The following is a 25,141-nucleotide window of genomic DNA, read 5'->3' on the forward strand; positions in this document are numbered from 1 at the left end:
CCTCTCAGCCTCGGAATCTATCATCGCATCTTGGAAAGTTTTGCGACAACACAAAGGAAACTGGGGGAATGAAGGCTGGTGGTATCGATTTGTCGGCATACTGGGCTAATACTAGAAATCGCGCATGAATTTTGCACAGTCGATGAGGCAATCCTCCGCTCTTAGCTCGCAACCTGCGTTGCGTAGTGGCTATTCCCTTCCTCAAGTCAAACTAGGAGCCAAGCTGTCTCAATAGTATCTGAGACTCTGGGGACGAACCCTATTGGAGGCTGGACAAATCCATAGTTCTGGGACTATCGATGAGAACCAATGAGACAGTGACGTGATGTTATCATTCAGTCGATCTCGGCATGACGGCAATCGGCCAACCCTGTAGCGTGGCACTGGAAGCACTAATATCTCATTAGAGGCCGCCTTCAACTTGGCTTTGATCGGTTTACAAAAGTAGCATATCAGCAAAACGCTCTCTCTTCCGTATCCCGCTCTCCGTCCGCTATACAAGTGAGAGGGACGAAAAGTGGGGTTACAGAAAGGTAGGAGCGAACCATTGAGCCAACAGGTTTTGCGTTGGTGAAGCAAGAAGGTCTCTGAGAACTTGCCGTGTCCGAGGCGGACAGCCTGTAGCGCGCTCTTCTCCCTTCTCGATCAGCATCGCTTCCAGACCCGTTTTCTACATCGTGGAAATATTAGCTTCGTTAGCTGCCGCAAGCCCTCTAGTCCTTGATGCCCAACAGAGAAATTATTGATCCGAGGAAGGCTGAATATTCAAGTGCTATTATTGCTGGATTCGTGTCTCACGTCCACTATCTTCTTCTTTTGCAGTTGCAGGCCAGACTAAGGAGGTCACATATTTGTCTGGCCTAGCGACGAAACTAAGAAACAAGCTCTCTGGCCTTCCAGTAGTGCGAGTCGCGACTCGCGACGAGACAATGAACTTCCGTTAGCTTTTCGCCCATGTATGTTAAAATATCTCCTTGTCTCTCAAAGGACACCAACTAAAGCATTTACCCAAATGGGGTGCAAATATCGGGGGTGCGGCCGACTTTGTGTGTGGAACTGAGTGCTTTCGATTTTGCTCAGAAGGGTACCAAGAGAGGCAGGGCATGCTGCTGCATTGTAGTCATGCATGGCAGGCAGAGTGCTTTGAACTCTCAAGGCGGTGTTGTCAAAGACTTGCTTGCTGTCATTAATTGTCAATTTCCTTCTACTACCACACCATTACTTTAGCTAGGTCTCTACGGTCACTTCATCGCAAATTCCAAGGTCGCCAAACACCAGTGCTGACACATTGTTACCCGGACCCATATAGATCTGAGGCATGGTTTAGGGGAAGTCGCGAGCAACTTTACCCTTCCCTTGAACAAATGGAGCTATCCTCTCCTATAAAAAGGACCGCGCGGTAAGCATGTTCAATCTACTACGTTTGGGCAAGATTCTTTCATTGCGGCACCGGCCATGGATAACCATCTATTTCGCTCCACATCCTTGGCCGCCACGCCGGACAGAAAAGTACGCCTGGACCTGCCCATGATTCGAATCAAGCTGTCATGATATCCAAGGTCTCGTAGGCTAGCTTTCCACCTTCTTGATGTTCATCCCTCCTTGCTCGTTGATTGACAACGAAGTTATGCCTGGTAACCATCCCCTCATATCTGCAAGTCTAGATAGTTTGAATCTCGCACTCCCTGTAACGCAATGCCGTTCCTTAATACAGACTTTCGTTCCAATATCACGAGCTCTGCCGCAAGATCCAGCGATTCTATCTCCACTTAAACTATCAGAATAATAAAACCTTACTTAGATAATGAGAAAGAGGAGACCAGATGAATGGTATGTTAAGTTGACAATAGAGAGAGTAAATAAAACAGTGAGCAGAATTGATCGAGTTTTCCAGAGATGGTCTGATGAGGTGGATCACTCGATACACCTCCCACGAACTTTCGATCATCGAGGATCCGACAAACATTCATAAGCAAAGACCCCGATGCTTGAGCTTCCCTTGCTCGGTGGTTTGTGCCTGGCTTCGGAACCCCACCGGCCCCTGGTATTTATATGTCTCTCACCCTCCCAAATCATCACGTGAACAAAACATCAACACATCAAGAGTATCATCTATATTTCATTTTGTCACTTAAATTAGCCTTCCCAAACTACCGAAATCAAATGATCTATCCACCCATGGCAGTTGAAGCCAAACTCATCTAAACGCCAACTCACATGCTGCTTCATTTGGTTGCAGAAAAGGCCGCCCCAACTCCTTGCTTCATTTGTTGAAATTACTCCACCTTTCTATCTCATTCGTTCATCGTACACAGTACAATTAAGTAGGGCTTGGTGCCGCAGCCCCAGTAATGCCGTCTGCTTCGTCGACTGGATCGACGGGGCCGCAGGTACAGAAGAGGTTCAGGTCCCCGTATGCTGTGGTGCATTAGTTGATGACTTGGAGAAGGGGAAGGAAGCTTGGAGGGAAGTTACCATCATCTAACCTTGTAACGCTAGGCCAGAATTTCTTCTCCTTCAGCCAAGGGAGAGGATACGCTGCCTGCTCCCGGGTATAAGGACGATCCCACTCCCCAACAATCAAGTCCTTCTGTGTATGCGGCGCCATTTTTAAAACATTGCCTTCTCGTGGCGCTTTCCCGTCTTCGATAGCTTTGATCTCTTCGCGGATGGTGATCAAGGCGTTGATGAAGCGATCGAGTTCTTCCTTGCTTTCGGATTCCGTGGGCTCAATCATTAGGGTGTTGGCTACGGGCCAGCTCATGGTTGGGGCGTGGAAGCCGTAGTCTTGGAGGCGCTTGGCAACGTCGATAGCTTCGATTCCGGCAGTTTCTTTGAAGCCGCGGACGTCGAGAATGAATTCGTGGGCGCAGCGGGAGTTGGCGTTCGTATAGAGGATAGGGTAGTGGGGGCGGAGGCGAGACATGATGTAGTTTGCATTAAGGAGGGTGATCTTAGTGGCGTGAGTCAAGCCTCGTCCACCTGTTGAGATTAGTAGATTCTTCAAAAGGGGGGGAAGTACCAACCCATCATCTTGATATATGCCCAGCTGATAGGCAAAATGCTAGCGCTTCCCCATGGGGCTCCACTGACAGGCGCAATGGCCTTGTCGCCACCCGTCTTCACTAACGGGTGTCCGGGAAGGAATGGAGCCAAGTGGGACTTGACGCCAATTGGGCCAACTCCAGGCCCACCACCACCATGAGGAATGCAGAAGGTCTTATGAAGATTGAGATGGCATACATCAGCGCCAATCTCACCGGGCGAGCATAGCCCGATTTGAGCATTCATATTCGCACCGTCCATGTAGACTTGCCCACCGTGTTGATGAACAACATCACAAACAGCTTTGATCTCGGGCTCGAAGACGCCGAAAGTGCTAGGGTATGTGATCATGATTGCGCCGAGCTCCTCGCTGTATTTCTCACACTTTGATGTCAAATCTGCCATGTCCAAATTACCGGACTTTGTATCACACTTGACGGTAACCACACGCATGCCAGCCATCGCTGCAGACGCTGGATTAGTGCCGTGAGCAGAGACAGGAATCAAGCAAATGTCCCGCTTCTTTCCAGGCTGCTGTTCCTGATACTTCCGAATGACACGAAGCCCAGTAAATTCGCCCTGGGCACCGGAATTCGGTTGCAATGATACAGCATGGAAGCCAGTGATCGTGGCCAGATCAGCTTCTAACTCGTCAATCATGATCTTGTACCCAGCGGCTTGGTCGCCTGGAACGAAAGGATGAAGCGAAGAAAATTCCGGCCAGGTGACAGGAGCCATCTCTGTTGTAGCGTTAAGCTTCATCGTACACGAGCCTAATGGGATCATGGAGTGAGTGAGAGAAAGGTCCTTTGATTGAAGGTGGTGGATATATCGAAGGAGCTCGGTCTCTGAATGATGGGTGTTGAAGACTGGATGGGTGAGATATTCAGATGTCCTCTTGAAAGCGTTGGGGAGCTCAAGCTTCCCGTTGCCAGGTAAAGACTCAATGATCTGATCGATGTGGATATCCTCCTTCGATGAAGCAAAGTCCTTGAATATCGACAATATTTCCTCCAGATCTTTGGAATCCACTGTCTCGTCAACAGTTATACCTAGTCGACTATGGTCAAACTTTCTCAGATTGATGCTGTATGTCTTGATAGCATGTTGCAAAACTTCGTCGGCTTTTCCTTGGCCGGTATTAACAACAACTGTGTCGAAGAGTACTCGCCCATCCTCTCCCTTTCCTCGAGATCCGGTCTCGAAGCCCAGATCCTTGAGACCTTGCTCCAAGATTCTGGCACCATTGATAGCCCTCTCAGCAATTTTCTTGAGGCCTTGTGGTCCATGGTAAATGGCGTAGAATGCGCTCATATTCGCCAACAATGCTTGGGCAGTGCAAACATTGCTCGTCGCCTTTTCTCGTCGAATATGCTGCTCTCTGGTTTGCAAAGCCAACCTCATCGCTTTATCGCCCAATCTGTCTTTCGACACTCCGATCAGACGTCCTGGGATTTTTCGCTTGTATTTATCACTAACAGCAAAGAAGGCTGCATGGGGTCCACCATAACCAAATGGCACACCAAATCGCTGAGCATTCCCAAAGGCAATATCGGCGCCGAATTCTCCCGGTGGCGTCAGGACCGTCAAGGCCAAAAGATCCGTAGCAACACTTAAGGTTGCTCCTTGCTCGTGAATAGTATTAGCGAGCCCCTTATAATCCTCCACGCCGCCCTCGGTGTCCGGATACTGAACAAGGACTCCCACAAGATCTTTGCCAAGCTCCTTAACTCTCTTTCCCCCATCTGCGAGAACGTCTGCAACCTCGATCTTGATATCAAATCCATCCGCTCGACTTCGCAACACTGCCTTCGTCTGTGGGTGGACCAAGTGGCTCACGAGGAATGTCTTACTCTTGCCTTTTTGTCTGGAAGCTGGCAGAGCATTCATGGACAAAGTCATAGCCTCCGCAGCAGCAGTAGACTCATCTAGCAAAGATGCATTGGAAATTGGCAACGCTGTCAAGTCGCAGACCAGTGTCTGAAAATTCAACAGTGATTCCAAGCGACCCTGGCTGATCTCTGGCTGGTATGGGGTATAACTTGTGTACCACCCCGGCCCTTCCAAGACATTCCTCTTAATAACCTCTGGAACTCTTGTCCCTGCATATCCACATCCAATATAGCTCCGCATAATTGTGTTTTTCGATGCAATGGCTCGAAGTCTCGCCAAAAGTTGAGATTCCGTAAATCCTTCCTCCCCTCCAGATCTTGCCGCATCGATTTCGAGATCTGTCGAAGATAAGATATCGCTAGGGAGAACTTGCTTGACAAAGTCATCCAAGCTCTTGACAGGAGGATCCAATTCTTTCAGCATCTGCTCCGTACAATCTGCTGAAGGACCGATGTGGCGACGTGCAAACGTATCAAGGGGTAGGTATGCCCGTCGTGAGACTGCGGCAGTGCGCGAGCTGTTGGCCTCATCACTGGCAGAGCTGGTATAGAAGGTACGACGTCCAATTGGGGCGGAATTCAAGCTCGATTGTGAGCATTGGCGGCAAATCCATGGTCGTGTGAGTTGTGACGGCGTTCTTCTCGTCGAGCTTCCTGTTCGCGTTGCCAGCCGTCCCAAGTGGGCCCGCAGAGCAAGACTTGAGGCCGCCATGGTCTGCAATTGCTGATGAAGCTCGAAATTGCAAGAAAAAGTCGGTGAAGGTGGTTTTGTTGCTCTCCTGAGCCGGAAGGTGGTGGGGTTCGGACCTTTTAGGGATCAAGGGATTGGCCCGGTCAGTTGTCCCTCATCGCGAAACACCTGTGATAAAGGCCCAATTTGCGACTCTTTTCTGTCCGGGTATGTCAATCACGATGATGTTGATGTGCTTAAGCTTCGACGATAATGCGGAAGCAATAGAGTTCATTTCGTAAGTGGGCTCGAAACATCAAAAAAAGATTAAAGTTGGATTATAAAGGCAGCTCGGCTTTCATCGGAGGCGTTCTCCAGGTCGGGCGAGGGAAGGGAGCGCTATCGCTGCGCTAGCGCCACCAAAATCTACCCCTGTTGTTCGATGTCAAGTTCCTCGACATCGCGAGAATTCTGTCCTAAACCCACAAACGTCGTCTCTGTTCCACGAATCACCGCAGACATGTTCGGAGGACGTGAGTATCTCTATTACTCTATAGCTGAACCTTGCTAACGGATTTGCAGCAGCACCACCCCCCAGCGCCGCTGAGCTGAAGGCCCAAGAGTCTGAGGCTGCTCTCACTGTCCAGAAGGTCGTCGTTGGAGCTATCCTATTGTACTTGTGTATGTGCATGGTCTAATATGTTGTGATCTCTACAGCCAGTACAGGCTAACTGTTTTCTGCAGCTCCGTTCGCGATCGATGCCGTCAAGAAGCTTGTTTAAGGGGGCGACGAGAGCACGCCTACCGCAGTTGATTCGAAAAAGTGTACGATTACACGGAGCTGAGATGTATACTACGAGGGGATGGGGCGCAGATACGAGGTCGTAACTGTATAGATGCATCATTGGAGTCTCATAGAGTGGTCGTGGAAAGGGTTGTGGACTGTACAAATACGGATAATGCATACCCTTCACCCTTGCGAAGAGCCTCCCACAACGAGTTTTCCATTTCTTGCTACACTGTCTCGATCTGAAGTAGGGGGTTAGGAGACCAAGTTCAAAGATTTGGACCCCCCCCCGGCCCATCAATATTTTTGATACCCTGTAGGTTGAGGAGATCAGCTACATTATATTCCGATCACAATGGGTCCCGCTCCGCTCTTTACGTTTTCAAGGCGTCTGGAATCTACTTCGTCATGATCTAGTATGTAGGGGCGACACGTTCTACCATTGAGATACCCTATGAAGTCGTGAGCCGTTGAGCACTTATATATTTGCCTGGCTCCTTCCAGGGCTTACGTAGGAGACGAGTCACGACTGACTTTCTGAAAAATTCCACAACCACAAGGTGTCATTGGTTAATGAATCAGGTACCTTTCTGATGTATCGACATCGATCGCCCACGTTACACAAAACTCCCACGGAATTGCCAACCTGTTGGTGGAGTCACGTGAATCTCGGAATTTCGCGTCGAGTGCTTCCCGTTCGCTCTGCCTTATTCCTCATAACCACCAAGGGCGCTTCTTCTCAAGCCCAATTCATCTTGTTTTTCCAGTCCTTATTCAACATCAAGTTTCTGCTCTTCAGTCCTTCGACACTTGTACACTCGTTTTGCATCCAATTAGACGCCGCAAGTCATGTCCTGATGCAGCTTCCCGTCAGCTAAAATCGGCCGACATGTTGCCCCCCGGCGGTGTTCGCAAGGGGGTGGCGTCATGCGGTGGCCCTTTACGCATCTGCACTTGGCCTTTGCCATATTACATTCATTCTAGAAGGAAGACTTTTTGTTCAAATCAATTGGTTCCATCAAGATGGCAGCACACTGCTCGCAATGGTCATACCTCGACTCAATCCCTTATTCAACCCATATCACTACAACGGCGGAATTTGAGAGCGAATAGTTCCCTTGCTCGCGCGAAAGTCGTAGCTCGGAAGGGTCACACCCCTCATCAACCTGTCAGCAAGCCCGCAATTAGCGGCACCACTGGAGTGGGAGATGATGCCCAGTCGATCCTGCTTGCGAATTCCCCAAGGGCTTCTGAGCTTTCGAAAGAAATAGCAAGGCTTGGAAAGCTCCAATCCGATTACTATGATGCCCTCAGCCGGCACCGGCAGTCTGATGTGCTCTGGTTGACATGGGAAGAGCGAAGAGAAGTGCCAAGTAGTTCTGTGAACGGATGGATCACCAGACCACAGGGGTCTCGGAACCCGAAGCGCTATGGCATCTCCCTCCAAAATGTTTTTGTTCCTCAGGTGTTAGGATGTATCTCTGATATCAATGTTCGGAAGAAAATTGTCAGCTGGGAACAGGACACGTGCAAAGACCTCGCTCCATTATTCAAAGAGATGGTGATGTCCCGTGCTAAGGTTGCTCGTTTAGCTGGTTTCAAGTCGTACTTTGATTACAGAAGTCAGAAGAAGATGATGGATACGAAATCGGTGGAACTCTTTCTCAAGAACTTGAAGTCCCAGATTGCCCCACAGACCGATACTTTCATGGGGAGTGCCCTTGAGCAGAAAATGCAAGCCCTTGATTACGACTTCACCATCAAAAAGTTGCGTTCAAAACTAAGACCGGGGAAAACGATTCGAGATTATCAGCTCCATGAACCAGAGGCGCAAATCAACAGGGGAGACCTCGCTTGTACGTGTTCTCGATTTGATCACATTTGACTATCCTCTCCTGAATGCCCAACAGTTTGGCGCAAAGTCAAAAATAATTCCAGTCGATTCCTCCACACATCCCGGAACATTCTAAATCTCCGATTCGGAATCCTTCACAAGTCTTTACACAGCCAAATATTTTCTCGCCTGGCATATTTCATAAGTGGTGTTATACTCAAATTATCGGGGAAGATTATTGATCTCACTCTCGCAGATTATCATGGACAGAAGACTGGATCTTTCTTCGCACCTAAAAGTCCCGAAGACCCGGACTTTTCTGATTATTTCCCTGCGGACCACACAGTTCGCAGTCTGCTCAAATTTTTTGGGGTTCTCCTTGGCATGAGCTTCCAAGAGATTTTGCCCGGGCATGAGTCCTATCAGGCACTGGTAACGTTGTATTTGGAGAACCAAGGCCTTACCGCACGATTTGCCGAAGAGCTAGATATATTTTACGTCTATGATACCACAGCACTCACCGGGCCATTGGGTTTTCTTGTACTGGATCTTAAAGAGCGAGATGGCAAGGCTCGTGAAATATTCTGCACAACTTTCGGTCATGTACGGAATTCCTTCTTTGCAAAATCTGCTGCTTGCAACTAACATTAATGCAGTATGTAATCTCATACGGCGACGCTCAAAGGAGGGTTCAGGTACCAGGCATCGCCATTGTATCAACATATAATCGGGCAGGCCCCAAGAAACCCACACTACTCACCCATTCTAACATCGAAGCTTTCGCACACGAGCTGGGTCACGCCATTCATAGGCTTGCTCATGGGAGCAAAGGAACGAATGACCCTCGTGATTTTGTTGAGATACCGAGCATAATGGCCGAATTCTGGGCTCATGATCCCCACGTTCTGCAACGCATATCATGCCACTACACGTATCTCAAACCAGAGTACTTGATTGGGTGGAAAGATTCGTGGAAAGAGAAACATTCTTCCAAAAATTTGCCACCCCAGCCGCTTCGAAAACCACCCCTCGAGATGTTCAGCGAGATCGCATTTATAAGACACCCACAACACGACTTGTACTCAACCCTAGATCTACTGTGGAAGTCAATGCTTGACTTGTCTATTCATAGCTCGTCCGAGGAAGAATTGAGATCTATGGACATCGGTGTGGGATGCAGGCAGATTCTCGACGAGTGGACTGGCATATTCACTCCTTTTGACGGAAAGGGCGAAAGCCAAAATAATTCGTACCTACATTGGACGATTTTAAAGAACTACGATACATCTGCATACTGTTATCTTCTGTAAGTAGATCCTTTCCGGTCTGAGCAGTATTGCAAACTCTCTAAACATCAAATTGATTTTCGATTCTCAATCCCCGAACCTTCCCGGGGCACTGAAAATTCAGACGGGGAAAATCCCGCCCCTCCTTTCTACTTCTATCCCTCCATTTCTTGGGGCCATTTCACCCATGCATTCGACTAACTCTCAATTCGCCTAAAGTGCTAAAGTATATACCTACGACCTGTGGTTCAAACACTTCGCCAAAAACCCCTTCAACCAAAGGGCCGGCCGTCGATACCGCAAGATAGTCCTCGAGCACCACGATACCCCAGTTTCCTGGAACCCCATCCGCAATCTCTTCAATTTCCTGCTCTGGAAGGCATTTGGCGTGCCCCGGACCCATATGGAGGCACTTGCGAAATTCATGGGACGGAAGCCGAATAGCAAGATGTTCATCACGGCGTTGAAGGCACCGGCCAATAGGAATCAGACATTTTGGAGGAGGGTGAGGATTAGGTTGGGCAGTATGTTGTTCGGGATTGGTGAAAATTGAATGGCGGGGGGGTTGTCGTCAGGATTTGGTTGACAGCCTTTCGGCTTCGGTGTGTTTGGTTTTCTTTATGCCTTGATGTCTAGCATGAGAAGTGAGCGTTTTCAATCCGACCCTTGACTTTGGACCGCGTTGAGATATTCTTACGCATGATCGAGTCGAAAAAGAAGTTCTGGGATCGGATACTTTGTCATTATACTAAAAATTTGGGACACCGCAGTTCGAGGAAATGCGGGCCTGGTACAAGGTTATCAAATTGGGGGCTCGATCAAGCCCCAGCTGGGAGATACGGATCTTTGATTCATATCAAGTGTGTACAATTTTGTATATGAGTATGAATATTGATGAATAGAGCCTGGGTCGCATGACTCCTGCCCATCCACGTCCTCACCAACTCCGAAACCTCAAAGAACTCATATTTCTTTCCATTTGGTATTAGGGTTGCATGGCATGCCACTCAGGAATGCCGGCAGCGCGAGCATTTGCCCATCTCTTGTCTACCATGAAGATGAACCTGAAACGCAATCGAGGCTATATGACTTGAATACCGGCCCAAGCGGCTGGCAGGATACAGTACTTGCCGCATCAGTGCCTCGTATCTAACAATCCATGACTTCACCGTCAGGTTCTGAATCGAGGTGCTGAACAAATCTTTGACTTGAAAGTTCCAACAAGCCGGAATTCGGAGGTAGGGGATGCATGAAAGCCGCGAACTGCACGAATGCTCAAAGTGGGGTCCAGATAATAGGCTCCAAAGAGTTGAGAGGGATCCTTGGGTACCAGTTCCTCACGAAATGTGCTGCAATGGCATGTTATTGTCCTCATCCTCTGAGTGTGAGATAGGGATGTCTGTAGAACACCATCAAATTCAGCTTGTCGGGGTCTCTGACGTTACGGAAGGTGTAGCCCAGGATGTGAGTAGGCTGATTGTATTGATATTGGAGATAGTCAACGTTGGTGTGGCCAAACACCAAACGCGTAAGCATTTGAATTACAAAAATGATAGATCTGTATAAAAGTGGAGTTACTTACCTAGAATCTTTTGATAAGAATCGATGACTACTTCTGCGTTAACTCTTACTTTCTTGCGGGAACGGAACAGGGCTTCGAATCCTGTGAGCCTGTCGCCATTCTTCAACTTCACATCGAGCACATTGCACTTCTCCAACCTCCTTTCTCTTTTTAGCGAGCCTCTTCTCGTCGAATCTGCTCTTTTTATCTGGCTCATCGCCCGCGAATTCATCTATTTTATTCTCAACAACCGCCTCAGAATCAGTATCATCCTCTTCACTTTAAAGGCCCGCCTTGGAACTAGCAAGAACATTGCTAAAATATAGCATTATTTTATGGTGATAGGTGGACCTAGAAAGGGGGCCTACCATGTGCGGTAAGCACGTGGGATACTCGCTGGTGCGAATCAAGTATTTGAAGGGTTAATAGTCAGCCACAATGCGAACACAAAGAACTTGAGTTCATCAAATCATCGTAACTCTATTTCGTATCTGTTGCAAGTTTGTAATGACTGTGCCTTGATGAACCTTTTCCCACCCTAGCGCCTTCCCCTGAATCTCTCTCCCATTTGCCCATTCGTCCCGTATGCTCATTTCGTGCTGATGGAAACAAAGGAAAACTTGCTCCGTGGATACTTCCGATATTGATATTACATTTCATGTGAGTGGGGAAAGTGTTGTAAGCAAGCTCGAGGCAGGCTTCGATCCGACCAAGGCCGTTTCTACTAGTGCGACGAGGTGTTATGAAAGGGGTGATGAAATACAATGAAGAAAGATCGAAAATGCTTGGCGTTGCAGGTAATATTGCCATATCCAGATAAGCATCTGGGGCCGTCTTCGCAACCTGCCAAACTTCGCTGAGATCAATATGCCTCTTCATCGCTGTAGTCGTCATCGTCATCCTTGCTGAGGTCAACAAAGAGGTCGTCATCAAACGTCATCTCATCTTCGGTTTCGTCGTCGTTGGGAAGTAATTCATCTTGCACTGACAACTTCCAGTCTTTCTCCAGGTTATTGATATCAACGAGAATGTCTTTCTGCATGAGGAGCTTTGCATTCGACACCACTTTTCGAGAACTGGTGCGGCTGCCGTCAGTACTGTTTCGGTCAAAGAACTGCTTTATCTCCTCTCGAATTCGTTGCAAAATCAAGGCGTTCCCTTGTCCAAGTCTGGCTGGAACGTTGTCCAGGAGTTGATCCAATTCGCTTTTGATTGCTCTCTTGCCCACACGGTGCATATGCACTCCTTTGCTAGTCATGAAGTCGTCGATGTACATCCTGTTTCTGGCGTAGAAACCTCGCCCTGCATTGAAGTTAGAACTTGGGTAGATCAGAGGTATCACTTTTGGGTACTCACCTGACTCTGAAGCACAATGCTCGTACATTTCCTCCAGAAACCCCTTAATAGCAGGGACGGCTAATTTATGAGCCTTCTTGATGACTTTCTTCATCTCGTCGAAGGCGGTATCGGTATCGTTGCGTAAGCGATTCTGTGTTCTAAGTATGTGGTCCTTCAGAACATCGATGCCATCTGAGGCATCCGGGAAAATGTCCTTATTTGCGATTGCATGTGCAAAATCGGAGACAAGTACCTTTCCAGCGTCGACATAGTTGATTTTTTCTTGAGGAAACCGTCTGTAGAAGGCGAGGTCCCATGGCTTGACAATGTGAGTGGTAAGGTCATAAACTCTGTTTATATCAATGTCAGGCATGTCTTGTTCTGGAACATGTCGAGACTCACAGTTCATGGTTCCACCTATGATTACGGCCCTTGGAATCAGTCCATAGACCTCTCTTGCTGTTGATCTTCTTATGGGTAGCCCAATGGCAGGTCATAGCCCAGTATTCTGCGGTATCCCTCGCCTTCGCACCCGCAGGTTTCACAGCTTGAGGCACTACGGAATAAACATTTGTCTGAACAATATGCTTCAGTGTAGCCTCCGTCTTAATGGTGAGATTGCGCAGGTCCTATCTCGCCGTCAGTGATGAGTTGAATTGGTACACTGAAACAGGATAACATACAGCTTCAAGATCGGCGACCAAGCTCTCCATCTGCGGCTCCCATTGCTCTCGCAACTCTGCGGGCATTTTGCTCTCACCATACTTATCCATAATCCAAGGGTGATTTGAGGCCAAGAAATCGTCGACATCGTCCAGGAATGCTTGGGCATATCTCTCCCGATCACCAAGAGTCGTTCCAAGGACCCAATCTCGAAGTGCAGAGACGTGGGTATCCTCCCTATTGGGAAATCCTATGTGTCTCTTTTCTGAACTTTGGTACCTAAGATGAACTGTCGCTGAGACGGGAAATACCTGCAAATGATTAACCGGTTGGCGCCCCATCTCTCGCAGGGTCGTCTCGTAATCAGCACGGATCGCTGCGCGCGACAACTCATTGCGGTGCCGAATACACTGGACTGTCAATCTTGACTGAGCATAGATGCGAGCTTTCTCGAGGTGGGCAATTCTGCGTGCAAATGACAGCAATTTTTCGGCCTCTGCTTCGGTTGTGGTCTTCAGTTCAGAAAGTTCTTTTTCGAGCTCAGGGATTTTGGTCCTCAGCTCCACCTGCTCCTCTGAAGCTTTGCCAACAGTTGAAGCTGTACAAAGTGTTAGAACATAATTGCAATTCTAGGACTATCATTAGTTACCTTCTTCTGTGTCGCTGAGAGTACGCTTTCTTGCAGAAGCGAAGGGAGTAGAAGCGCTGGACAAAGCTTTCAGGCGGGATGTGAGGTTCTTGATATTGGCGGAGAGCTCTGCCATGGCCTTTTTATTCTTCTTATGGCTCTTGACAAGTGAACCATGCTGGCGTTCTAGTCCAGAAATGTCACCCTTGAGCTTCCATGCCTTTTTGATGTCTGGAGAGACCATGTCACCGAGCTCAGGATATTGTTTTGCGTATTGTGCGTAATCGAAGGAGCGATCAGTCTTGGACAGCACGAAGCAAAGCGAATCGGAATTATAAAGACCGTCGAGTTGAAGGTTACGCTTGGTATACTTTTCAAGCAACTCAGCCGCCTAGTCTGATTAGCACCACGTCATCGTGAAGTTTTAGCTTTGTCCGGGTTGGGGAATGGGCTGCCGGACGCAGAAAACCTACATTCTTCTCACTGATTCCTCGGGAGACATCTGCCACAATACAAGTGAGGGCTAAGTTTTTCGAATAATTCTCTGCAACAGCCGATCTGGCCGCGTTACTATCGAGATTGCCAGGCAGATCTACCAGAATAACACCCGGTTCTATCCAATTAATTAGCACTAGGCGATCCCAAATCTGCAAAACCTTGCAGCTCCAAGGAGGCCTTACCTAGCACTGAGCTCTTTACGAAAACCCGACAAAGCTTGATGAGTGGCCACCAATGGGGGGTTTTCTTGCTACTCTGTTCGCCGGAATCAATGTACTGTCGAATCTCATCGGAGAACGCCGATCGTGTATGCTTTTCGATCAACTTCGTCGAGCCGAGTACATCTCGGACTTCTGTGAGTAGGTCTTCGACGGACGCGGACTCGAGCTTTTGGCGTGTATTGATGTGAGGGTAGACATACTTGATCTTGTCAAGACCCTGATTAATGCGTTCGTTTCTCTCCTCATCGATCTCGTTGTCCTCGTCAGTTGCAGACACTTGCTCCGCACGAAGATCTTCAAAAAGTGACTCCAGCTCCTCGCGCCACTCGGCCTGGGTGATATAAACCACCTCAGCTCGGAACAATTTATCTTTGTCCAAGGATTTGTTATAGCTGACTTCGGTCGGAACAGCCTGCCCAGTTAAGCGGGTTAGCACTTTGGCATCTCAAGCAAGCCAGTATGGAGAAGAACAAGCCTGGCTGCTTACAGTAGAAGCCCTCCAAATACTCGAGGGCAACAAATCTTTGTGTCCGATCATGGCACTGTGGGTCTCGTTAGCAGGACAGACACAGCCAGCAGAAAATTTTGGTAATACTCTAACAACGTTGTCTTCCCAGCTCCCGTAGCACCCAAGAAGCCAACTTGAACTTGAAATTCCTGACGGGAGAGTCAGCATCTTGTTTTAGGAGAAATGTGGCCATGCGTCGGGAGAAAGTCATCAGATACAATTTCTCCCAAATACCTACTTTCTTGCGTGCCAGTATTTCATCTGTATATGCAATTAGCATCGAAGCAGTAGAGATAGCTAAAATAACGCTGGTAGGAAGTAAACAGGGTGGACACTTACGGATTTTGTCGATGCGAGTCTGGCAAGGCGGAATTGCCAGAAGGTGCCGGCTCAGTGTATTCAACATTTTCTTCAAAGCTGATACGGCCATTCTCGCAGCTTGCTCCTTGATCTTAACTCTCTCCAAACGTTTTTCGTGTTCGCATTGCTTCCAATTTGGGTCTGATACGAGAGGCTTCAGGGCCGGCTTGGCAAAGCTATCAAGTGCTGACGACGTGCCCATGTTCTCGGAGTCATTCTGGAAACAACCAAGAACTTTTCGGGGTGGAGGGGTCAGATCCGCCTCTCTTTTGATTTTGGATGGTGCCATAATGATTCGCGGAGGAAGATGGTCCGGGAGACGGGTGTGCGGGAAGTTGAAGTAGGATGTGCGAGATGCTACCCCCTGGTATTGGGAAAGGGAAAGCGATGAAACCTTGCCAATAGCAATGGAAGTTGACCTGGGGATCGCGCTGAGCGCGTTGTGGTTGGGGAGGAAGAAAGAGATTGTCCGAAGTTGAGGTGGAGGCTTCAAGACGGAAGATGAGATGGTTCAGCTACCTACAAATAATGAAGTGTTGAAGGGTTCCTTGAAAGCGAATTACTTGTATGGAAGATGATGTGATGCCCGTCAAAGGACGAATGGAGCGAAAAGCGGTGGAGTGGGGAAGTGAAGGGGTGATTCAGTGCAAGTGAGGTTGAACGTCAACGTGTCGAAGTGTGACGGGTGGAGTGGGACGATCGATGTAGTATGAATCGTAGTGTAGTGGGTTGAGCGGAGAAGAAAACGAAGGAAGTTGTCGTGTGTTCAAGAAGAAAGAAGGCAGTTGTTGTTGTCGAACGAAGGTGGATGGAAGGTAGGGGACAAGTACTCCTTTTATAGCCGAGGCGATTGCGCTAGGACCCACGAAATGCATGTCTCGCAACCTGCAATATAATGAGATGAATTTCGTTGGATGGTATATGGAGATTGGTAGGTTCTCATTTGCAGCCGGGCCACTTGCTAAGGCAGACGAAACCAAAGTCTGTCGAGCGTCGCCTACTACCAGGTGAATCTTAAGTGACTATGAGGGCACGATGAGAACAAGGTCCCGACTTTCGAACGTATCACTTCCTAAATTCAAGACCAAGAGAACTCTACCTCGAGAGATTACAATTAATAGGCTCGACTGGTTGTCTTTTGGTGAGAGTGCGGCACAGTTGATATCTAGTGCGACAAAGTCCAGCTATGGCTCAAGGTGGGGCACCTCAACCTGAAGAGTCTGACAGAATACTTTCAAATGAGTGTTCGTGAAAGGTGAGCGCCCTTGAGGCCAGTCAATACGATGTTGATCTTCATTTGATCAATCATACGGTCCACCTTCATTCAGATATAGGCATTATTGCACGGATTGCCTAACCCACCAGCATGCATCACAGTTGCTGGGGTGTGGGTGACTGTCAATTCAGGACCATTTAATGTGTCTTATCCGTGAAAAGTGAAATCGAATTGATGCTGTTATTTCAACGCTGATCATGTCTGAAATAATATGCAAGTACTGAAGCAACGACTAATTGGCATATCTGTCGACGAATGCCGAGTTTAGCATCGAGAAATGTGGCCCAATAGACCCTCGTCACTGGCCATTCATAGCCACTACAGCATATGAGGCTTCGCTCGGGGCATGGCCCTGAAGCCACAGTAGCGCCTAACTGGCGGAAAACAAAAGCAAGTAACGTGACGGCATGGAAACTGCCTCCCGTGATGCAGAGTGGTCATCCTCAAACATCTCCTAGCCTCAACTTCCAGCTGCTCGTGCCAATTTCACAACCGAGAGATGCTACTGGGTTGCGACACCTCGGAGCCCTAAGCCTAATCGTGCTACGACTTCAACGTCTCTGACCATCACTAGAGCGGAGGACTGCGGATGCAAACATGTATCTTCTCAGCTATGTACAATACATTCCTGAAACCCCTTCCCTCACGAATACTCCTACATGAACTTTCACGGTCCATGGTGTGCATAGGTTGATCTTTTCTTGAGGTGCACGGGTGTTTCGCCAGCGGGCGTGTCGGGAATTACTTTCTCAAGTTTCTGCCATGCATTAGCCAGAGCAAAAGTCCAGAGACGGTGGTGAAACTCACCAGATTGTCGAAAACACATTTATTGAGCTTCCATTCAGCTGGTCGGCATTGCCAGAGTTGCTGGTTATTGTTGTCGAGGCAAGTCCAGTGCTTGCGGAATTCCTCTAGGCAGTGCTTGTTGACATCCTCGATTCTGTAGCAAATTTCGTTAGCGGCTGTTCTTGGAACTTAAATCTACCCGGCTGTTGCACCACCTTCCAAGGTACCTCTGGCCGGAACTTCATTCTGTTCTGTTCTTGTCGGAGCTCTCAGCACAGCTTTAGCTCAAGCCCTGGACACACTACTAGGAGACGCCCTGTTCCAGACTGTCCCCCAATCGTCCACCCAGATTTCTACTATGACGCTAACATCCTCGGGGGGGTAGCACTCACACACTCCTCGCGCATCTTGTGACCTTTCTCCCTTCTTTCAAGCAATCAATTTCGCCTTTGCCATTACTCTCGCTCTTGCATTGCATGAAGTCGTCATTGTACGGTTTGCATCTTGCCCCAATGAAAAAGCTGGCCGATAGCAATGGCGCCGAACTGCTTCCAATTTCTGTGACAGGCGGGATCTCCGCAGGAAGGGGTGTGGTGTCAATGAGGGTGGTTTGATTGAACCTACAATGGAGGCTGATCAGCATCTACTGGGCGGAAAGGGGCAATTCTTGGGGGCAGGACTTACCTAGCTGGTCTTCCCGCCATCTTAAATGTAGTTTCGCAGGATCGAGAAGTTCGTGGCAGACTCAATTGATAGCTCCAGGATTTCGAGGGCTTGAAGTGAGGTCAGGAATGCGAAAGCTGGGGAAGCTTTGATTGGATTACTAAGCGAGATTTTTTACGCCAGGCGCGCTCCCAATCCGAAGCTTCAACCTCGTGACAGCAATTTTCCAAGCTGATCATCAACTCGATCTCCTGCGTCAAATCCAAGTTTCAACGGTAGCCTTATGTGAACCATCGTCTTGTTCAGCTTCCGATACTTGCTAAAGGGGGATTTCACCGGCTCCGAACCTGCGGGTCTCTCAATCATCGGACGCCCTCTCGAGCAGCTCTACGCTGCCACCAGCCTCTGCGCGACTCCGAGTTGGCTGCTGAACGACGTCGTCTGCAGGATCCCGAGGCATCAACTTTTACCAGTTCGGGATCAACGCGTTTCCACCTTCTGCCACCATGTTCGGGTCAACAATAGGTCAGAATAAGCCTGCTGGCGGAGGATTGTTTGGGTCCACGCTGGGAGTAAACACTCAGCAACCTAGCAGTAGCACATTTGGAGGGCTTGGACAAAATAATCAGCCAAATCAGCAACAACAGACCGGGGGACTGTTCAGCAATTTGGGCCAGAATAATCAACAAACCCAGCCCCAGCACGGTGGAGGATTATTTGTACAAAGCACGCAGAATAAACCACAACAAAGCGGTCTGTTTGGACAAAGTACGCAGCAAGGTGGAGGACCCTTCGGTGGACTTGGTCAGAATACCCAACAAAATCAACAGCAGCAAGGCGGAGGATTGTTTGGTGGGCCAGGCCAGCAAAGCCAAACACAGCAGACTGGTGGCTTATTCGGGGGTATGAATCAGAATAGTCAACAGCCGCAGCAACCCGGAGGCGTGTTTGGCGGATCGACACAAGGCGCTTTTGCGCAATCTACACAACTTCCTCAGCTGGGACAAAGTACGAATACAATGTGGCAGCCTCTCAGTGCTTTCAATCCTCGTAAGTATCCCTGCGTGTCGCCTGATTTATCAACTAACGTTCTATCAGGCGAGAAGACCGTACCAGAGCAGATTTCTTTAATACTCGAAAAATGGGACACTGGAAATCCGAATTGCGTATTCAAACACTACTTCTACAACAAGGTGGAGGAAAATATGGCGCCATATTATCGACCATCTCCTGGTGAGGATCCGAAAGAATGGGAGGACGCTCTATCAAGGAAACAAGGGCCAGGATTCATCCCGGTCCTCTGCGTGGGATTTGCTCAGATGGGTAAAAGAATTGAGATTCAGCAGAAGGGTTTGGCATACTTCAACGCCCGCCTTCACGAAATCAACAGCTCACTGACCGCCATGATGCAACGGCACGAGACCCAAACCAGTGTCAGAACGACGGATGCAAGAAGAAAACATCTTGTATTGAAACAGAGGTGTCTGGCTTTAGCGACAAAAGTCCAGGTATTGAGGAACAGAGGATATGCGATGGGAGGCGATGAAGAGGTTCTGCGGACGAAGTTGATGGCCTTGGAGAAGAGTGTAAATGATCCGGGATTGGGTGCGAGAGGCGAAGAAATCTGGGCTCGGATGTTGATTGTTCAAGAAAGGGCTAGACTATTAAAGAACGAAATTGAGAAAACGGGTCAAGAACCGACTGACATCTTGGATGAAGAGATGAGTCGGCGGGCGAGAAAGGTATGATTTTCCCCCCGGTCGAGCAGAAATCTTACTAATAAAAAAAAAACTCGCTAGATATTGGAGGACTACAACACGCAATTACTTCATTTGAAGACGGAGGTTGAGAAGATACAAAAAGACTTTGTGGAATGGGAAAAAGAGCAAGGCGGACCGATTGCTTCAAAGGCTAAGGAGCCGAAGAATGATACCCCGGGGAAATCACTGCAGTTTGTTTAGAAATGCATGGAGCTTTGGATTCGTGTACGAACATAATGAACCCTGTATGATAGAAGCAGATCACGTGAGACGACACTTTTTTCCTGGACAGAGCAGAAATGGAGGAAGAAAGCTAGAAATATGAGCTTCTTAAATCAAAACAGATGTGTTCCATCTACCCCTTACGAGTAATTCTCAAGATCCAACGCCGTTCTCGGAATTTTTGAATTGTTACCCATGACTCACCTCAAAAGTCAGTGGGACAGATCTAAGTAACCGGGTCTCATTCACAAGCTCTCAACTTTAACTAACCAACATTTGAACATCACACAAAATGTCCTCCAACGAACCAGAAGGCGACTTTGTCACTGGACCCCCTGCTCTTCACCCATCCACTCTCCCCTCAACTTTCATCCTGGGATCCAACCCTTTACCTCACCGCATTAACCTGCGCCCCCTCACCCTATCTCACGCCAAAGACCTGTTTGCCAACCTTTCCAGTCCAGTTAATGACCATCTATACAAATACTTACCCGGCGGCCCCTTTCCCGACGTCGAATCTTTCACCAAACACATCCAGTGGCTGATCGACGAACCGGGCTGTTACGCCTTCTCAATCTTCTCCGCTGACAAGATTCATCTCTCGAATCAAGATCCTTCAACGCCCACAGGAGGCAAGGACAAGGATTCAGAAGGAACAGCAGTTTCAATAATCTGCCTCCTAAACATCGTCCCTGCAAATCGCAGCATCGAGATCGGTCACGTGCTCTATGCTGCTACCCTTCAACGCACCACGCCCGCAACAGCTGCCTACTACCTTCTCATGAAACTCTGTTTCGAAGACTTGCATTATCAGAGGGTAGAGTGGAAATGCAATGACCGGAACAAACCGAGTGAGAGAGCGGCGCTGAGGTTGGGTTTTCAATACGAAGGCACTTTTAGGAAACACATGATTGTGAAAGGGAGAAGGAGGGATAGTGCTTGGTTTAGCGTTTTGGATGATGAGTGGAAGGAAAGTGTGGGGGAGGCGTTGGAAAAGTGGCTAAGTCCGGGAAACTTTGACGAGACGGGTGGGCAGAGGAGGAAGCTGGAGGAGGTTAGGGGGGAGGTTGAGAAGAGGGCTAGAGTGTGAGTGCTGGTGGTTAGGAAAAGGAGGGTTTGGTGATGTGCAGACGAGATGCAACATGGTCGGATATTTTCTGGTTCCGGTGAGACATCGCAGAGTAAAAGAAACTTTCTTCACATGAATTATTTCCCTTCGTCTCCCTTCCTTACCCCGCAACTTTCCCTCTCGAATAGCACGCACGTTCTCCACATCTTGGTCGAGGTAGATAGCAACCAGACTTGTAAGGTCATCTTGGTATTATAGCGGCAAAAGCATTATCTCCCTTGCAGGTGCCTGGCACAAACTTCTGACGGTAGCCTTCCGTCCACCAACATCTGAAAACAGTCTCGAAGTTCGGCCGAGCAGCTATTGGTGGAAGAAATGGCACAGCGATGGCCTCCATGGAAAATCATCCATCACCCTCTAAATACAAACTCAAAATGCTACTCTAAGGAGAGTGTTGCTCATCGAGAATCTGCCCCAGTCGTGGTTTATGAATCATGTGTGGGATTTCATTGCCGTCAATCCCAAGAGCATCGCAGCATGATGGTTCTCATTGACTGATGTTGTATCTTTGGTATATACAGAGTAGTAAGGGACCGAAGTGCCAGAAACAAAGCCTGGAAACATGCTTCCTAGAACTGCTTTTCCTTCCGAGCAGTGCAGATTTGTTCACGAACTTTAGCTTGCAGGCCCAGTTCTAATCTTCTGGCTGGTAGATCCAGCTGCATTATTGTGACCTTCTATTGATAGGACCTGGTAGTCGTGTGCCCCCAAGTCCATGCCAGCTTTTTTCCACGCGTCGAAATGATTTGCCACGGTAAAGGAAGCGCTCTGTCTCTTCGTTTTGCGGACGGAAATGTACTGGTGGAAGGTCGAGGTGCCGACGATTGATGGCGAGTGGGTACGAGTGGTTTCGTAGATCGTGTAGCATGATCCATCGCAGGTAATAGTGCCTCTCGAGCCGCCGCCAACGTATTGGATGGCATTGGTGTAGTCTTCGGTGATGTAATATTCCACGAGGGGGTCTTTGGTCCAGCCGTACACCTGGAAAGTAACAGTGCCAGCAGTCGCTTTGTGGGCGCCAGTAAATGTTATATTTCTGAACATAATTAATCAACCATCGTAGAATAAAGAATGAAGGGTATTATTACCTTGTATTTCCAGTCTTCCATCCACGTCTCACGACGAAATCTGCAGCTCCAGAGAAAATGACTGAAAATCCATCTGTTGTCGTCGAGAATTGAATATTCCCAACGGTCTTGTAGTTCCGCGTGTAGTCTTGGCATTTAAGGAGGCCTTTACGGTCCGTCAGAATAAAATCTGCGTTCACCTCTTCTAAGGTCGTGGGCGCGGCAAGAGTTCCAACAAACGCAGAGAAAAGGACGAAAAGGTAAGATGGGGAAACCGTTTTGGCGGTCGTTGACAGTCGAAAAATATATACACGGAAGAGGACAGATATATGAAGCAGCTCAATGATGGAGAATGCCTGCTAAAGGTGTCGGTGTGGCTTGCATTTATATCGGAGACTGTAACCCGCAAAATAACCCACCTCCGCAGCGAGCCCGTGCCGTGGGAAAAAATTAATACTGTGATAAATGGTGGGAAGGTAATAGCCTTTTGTTTTGAAACGAATGGATTATGAACTGCTGAATTGGCGTGAAATATACAGAGGAAGTTATGTCCACTTGAGCCGATGGCGCGAACGAGGCCCAATTCAGTCATTAGTTCAAGGGGGGAGCTCGCTTAAAAGCATATCTTGATCCACGACTGAACTCGGTCTTGAGCTCGAGGCTCACCAACGGTGGCATTGCATTTAGCGGAGGCCAACTCGAACTTGGTATCAGGCCATGTCTCCATTGTGGCTGTTGACTGCTTGAAAATCATGGTTAACAGCCTAGAATGAGAATCGGAGCTTGGCACTTGTCAAAAGCGTCGGAAATGCAATTTGACTTCCACATCAGATATCGATTAATTGACCAACCAGGCACTTCTATTGATAAGCAATGACCGCTAAATCGCAAATAGCCGTCCCCTTTCTTTGTTCTCCGGACCAATGTGCCAAGCAATAACCGCCCTACCTGGTCCACCGAAGTAGATGTTTCCCAGCTTCAAGAAAAGTGCAAATGTCCCCGAGGTATTAAGTACAAAATCGAAAGTGGCTAATTCTCCCAAACGCCGATGCAAGTGATTGCGAAAATCTAAACATACCACCCCTTTTTGCTTACGTTGGAGTGCTCTTCCTCCTCTCGATGTCGTATCATGGGTTCTTTGATGTCGAAGACGTCTATGAGCTGCTCCCAATAGTCCATGTCGATTGCTAGGACAGCTTGGTGCTTTGCCTTTTCGTGGCCATTGACCTTGCTACCACTGACTTCTGGGAAATCTAGAAAACGATCAGTCCCGTTGTCAGGTATGAATCGAAGGGAGCCACATACTGAGATAGGGAAGGCCACGATCATCCATCGAGATTCCTACCTTGCCGTCCCTGATCAAGAAGCTCACGTAGAACATATTCTCGATCGTTTGGCCGAACGAATGAGGGTTAATGACAAACTTGAAAAATGCAAGGCCTCCGTCTCCTTTCGATACACCGTATCTGTCTAGTAGCTCGTCAACCTCCTTATCTGCCATATCATCACGAGTTTGTGCTTCCACCGCGTTGATCGCACTAGCCTGGACCTTCTTCAGTCGCGTGAGAATTTGGGTACACAGGGTGGTCAGACCCGCCTCTGACTTGGTGATATCGTCTGCTTGAAGAACTTCAGGGCGCGTCTCTTGCAGGTTGTTAGGTCGAAAAGCCGCTTTGCGAACGACTTGCGCTCGTACACGCTTCTGTAGTGACAGCGGACCGAGCAAGAAACCAGAGACCGAAGGCCGAGAATTGTTTCTAACGGATGCATGCCTTCCAAGATATGCCCAATCAACAACCTCTCCGTCGTTGTCATCGTCATCGTCCTCATCGTCATCCCGCCTTCTGCGCCGTTGGGTATTGCTTGGAGCTTCCCCATCTTCCCCTGCACCCTGTCTCATGAATGATAAACATCTTGATATGAATTCGTCCACATCCACCCCTTGTGCAGTGTCCCCAGATATCAGGGCCACCGTCTTCTTGTATGAATACTCAGCGACTGTCGTAAGGAGACGAGAATCGATTGTAGCATCGGTTGTCTGTTTCACTTTTCCAGATAGCTCATTCGCTTTTAGAATTGTGTCTTTGAGGCCAGTCGAACTTGGGTTCAAGAACTCGGCGCGGTTCTCCAGTAAGTTCTTAGACAAGTCTCTTAAGCCCTTTCGAAGTCTTCTTCGCACTTCAATATCTTGATCTGGGTCGTAATCAGCCTCGGAATCGTCTTCGTTGACTTCAACTGTGCGTCTTCTTCGTGTGCGCTCATTGGGATGGTCCGACTCCGCTGGGCGCTTTCTTCGTCCCTGCTCACTCAACGTAGGCATGCTTGGAGGGCCCATTGGTGTGCGGCCCTTTCCTTTGTCAACAGAAGCCCTAGACGATCGGTTCTCCTTATCAGAGGACACAGAAACTGCAGGTGAAGGTGACATTGAGGGTTGAGTCGCGTTACTGCGTCGCTGACGACTCGGAGGAGGAGATGCTTCGTATAAGTCGTCCCGGAAAGACGCGGGCGATTCGGCCTTCGTAGAGCGCGCCATCCTGGGTGATTGTATAGAAGGTGCTGCGTTTGTCTTTTGATTGGGATTGCGAGGAAGCGTTAGGTGCTGCAGTGACCCGCAGCCTGCGCAGCCTGCTGGCCTCGACGCGTCGGACGGTAACCGAAGATCACGCAAACCAAGCAATGAAGATAGCGGAGACGAGCTGAGTTTCCTCGAGGTTTTGTTCGCGCGCGAGGGTCGATTTCGTGGCGGGTGGTTGTGATGCAGAGGGTTGGGAGTGGAAGTCGCGTCACAGAGTGATTTCAGGGAACAGCTTCCACCACTTCGATAAGGCGCGTCTCTAGCGCCGGAGCGGATTAAGGATTTACCGGCGGCTGCCCTGCCCTGAATGAAGCCGAGCGTTCAACATTGCATTGCTGAGTCTCTCCAACCTCGAGAAGTCCGAGAAAGATG

General features: G+C 48.7%; 9 protein-coding genes across 9 annotated transcripts; 4 read left to right on the forward strand and 5 right to left on the reverse strand.

Moving 5' to 3' along the window:
• Positions 1–2,101: 2,101 nt before the first annotated feature.
• On the reverse strand, positions 2,102–5,920 carry K444DRAFT_610075 (glycine dehydrogenase). Its single transcript, XM_024879677.1, has 3 exons — positions 3,027–5,920; positions 2,476–2,982; positions 2,102–2,418 (listed from the first exon to the last, which is right to left on the reverse strand). The coding sequence occupies exons 1-3, from the start codon at positions 5,647–5,649 to the stop codon at positions 2,321–2,323; spliced, it is 3,228 nt and encodes a 1,075-aa protein (XP_024740137.1). The 5' UTR covers positions 5,650–5,920; the 3' UTR covers positions 2,102–2,320.
• A 75-nt stretch (positions 5,921–5,995) lies between these two features.
• On the forward strand, positions 5,996–6,864 carry K444DRAFT_610076 (uncharacterized protein). The gene is made up of 3 exons (XM_024879678.1): positions 5,996–6,140; positions 6,190–6,288; positions 6,352–6,864. Exons 1-3 carry the CDS (start codon positions 6,050–6,052, stop codon positions 6,387–6,389), a joined length of 228 nt encoding a protein of 75 aa, XP_024740138.1. The 5' UTR covers positions 5,996–6,049; the 3' UTR covers positions 6,390–6,864.
• Positions 6,865–7,117: 253 nt separating this feature from the next.
• K444DRAFT_610077 (zincin) lies at positions 7,118–10,449 on the forward strand. The gene is made up of 4 exons (XM_024879679.1): positions 7,118–8,250; positions 8,485–8,831; positions 8,885–9,534; positions 9,734–10,449. The coding sequence occupies exons 1-4, from the start codon at positions 7,284–7,286 to the stop codon at positions 10,065–10,067; spliced, it is 2,298 nt and encodes a 765-aa protein (XP_024740139.1). The 5' UTR covers positions 7,118–7,283; the 3' UTR covers positions 10,068–10,449.
• A 1,100-nt stretch (positions 10,450–11,549) lies between these two features.
• On the reverse strand, positions 11,550–15,580 carry K444DRAFT_661274 (uncharacterized protein; the record flags this gene model as incomplete). The annotated part of the gene is made up of 10 exons (XM_024886563.1): positions 11,550–12,377; positions 12,432–12,763; positions 12,816–13,042; positions 13,097–13,674; positions 13,726–14,095; positions 14,178–14,317; positions 14,385–14,858; positions 14,911–14,965; positions 15,170–15,192; positions 15,271–15,580. 10 exons carry the CDS (start codon positions 15,578–15,580, stop codon positions 11,938–11,940), a joined length of 2,949 nt encoding a protein of 982 aa, XP_024740140.1. The 3' UTR covers positions 11,550–11,937.
• Positions 15,581–17,234: 1,654 nt separating this feature from the next.
• On the reverse strand, positions 17,235–18,057 carry K444DRAFT_641527 (NADH dehydrogenase, alpha subcomplex, subunit 8; the record flags this gene model as incomplete). Its single annotated transcript, XM_024884631.1, has 4 exons — positions 17,235–17,324; positions 17,375–17,507; positions 17,746–17,973; positions 18,038–18,057. The coding sequence occupies 4 exons, from the start codon at positions 18,055–18,057 to the stop codon at positions 17,235–17,237; spliced, it is 471 nt and encodes a 156-aa protein (XP_024740141.1).
• A 190-nt stretch (positions 18,058–18,247) lies between these two features.
• Positions 18,248–20,131, forward strand: K444DRAFT_661276 (uncharacterized protein). The gene is made up of 3 exons (XM_024886564.1): positions 18,248–19,066; positions 19,115–19,758; positions 19,816–20,131. Exons 1-3 carry the CDS (start codon positions 18,523–18,525, stop codon positions 19,975–19,977), a joined length of 1,350 nt encoding a protein of 449 aa, XP_024740142.1. The 5' UTR covers positions 18,248–18,522; the 3' UTR covers positions 19,978–20,131.
• A 121-nt stretch (positions 20,132–20,252) lies between these two features.
• K444DRAFT_610080 (acyl-CoA N-acyltransferase) lies at positions 20,253–21,526 on the forward strand. The gene has a single exon (XM_024879680.1). The coding sequence runs from the start codon at positions 20,291–20,293 to the stop codon at positions 21,086–21,088; it is 798 nt and encodes a 265-aa protein (XP_024740143.1). The 5' UTR covers positions 20,253–20,290; the 3' UTR covers positions 21,089–21,526.
• Positions 21,527–21,652: 126 nt separating this feature from the next.
• K444DRAFT_651315 (glycoside hydrolase family 11 protein) lies at positions 21,653–22,921 on the reverse strand (the record flags this gene model as incomplete). Its single annotated transcript, XM_024885701.1, has 3 exons — positions 21,653–22,163; positions 22,216–22,342; positions 22,861–22,921. 3 exons carry the CDS (start codon positions 22,919–22,921, stop codon positions 21,743–21,745), a joined length of 609 nt encoding a protein of 202 aa, XP_024740144.1. The 3' UTR covers positions 21,653–21,742.
• Positions 22,922–22,983: 62 nt separating this feature from the next.
• Positions 22,984–24,977, reverse strand: K444DRAFT_556807 (Nse4-domain-containing protein). The gene is made up of 2 exons (XM_024876763.1): positions 23,500–24,977; positions 22,984–23,447 (listed from the first exon to the last, which is right to left on the reverse strand). Exons 1-2 carry the CDS (start codon positions 24,725–24,727, stop codon positions 23,263–23,265), a joined length of 1,413 nt encoding a protein of 470 aa, XP_024740145.1. The 5' UTR covers positions 24,728–24,977; the 3' UTR covers positions 22,984–23,262.
• Between the last annotated feature and the right edge of the window lie 164 nt (positions 24,978–25,141).

This window comes from Hyaloscypha bicolor, assembly GCF_002865645.1.
Source record: "Hyaloscypha bicolor E unplaced genomic scaffold K444scaffold_52, whole genome shotgun sequence".
NCBI classification, from domain to species: domain Eukaryota; kingdom Fungi; phylum Ascomycota; class Leotiomycetes; order Helotiales; family Hyaloscyphaceae; genus Hyaloscypha; species Hyaloscypha bicolor.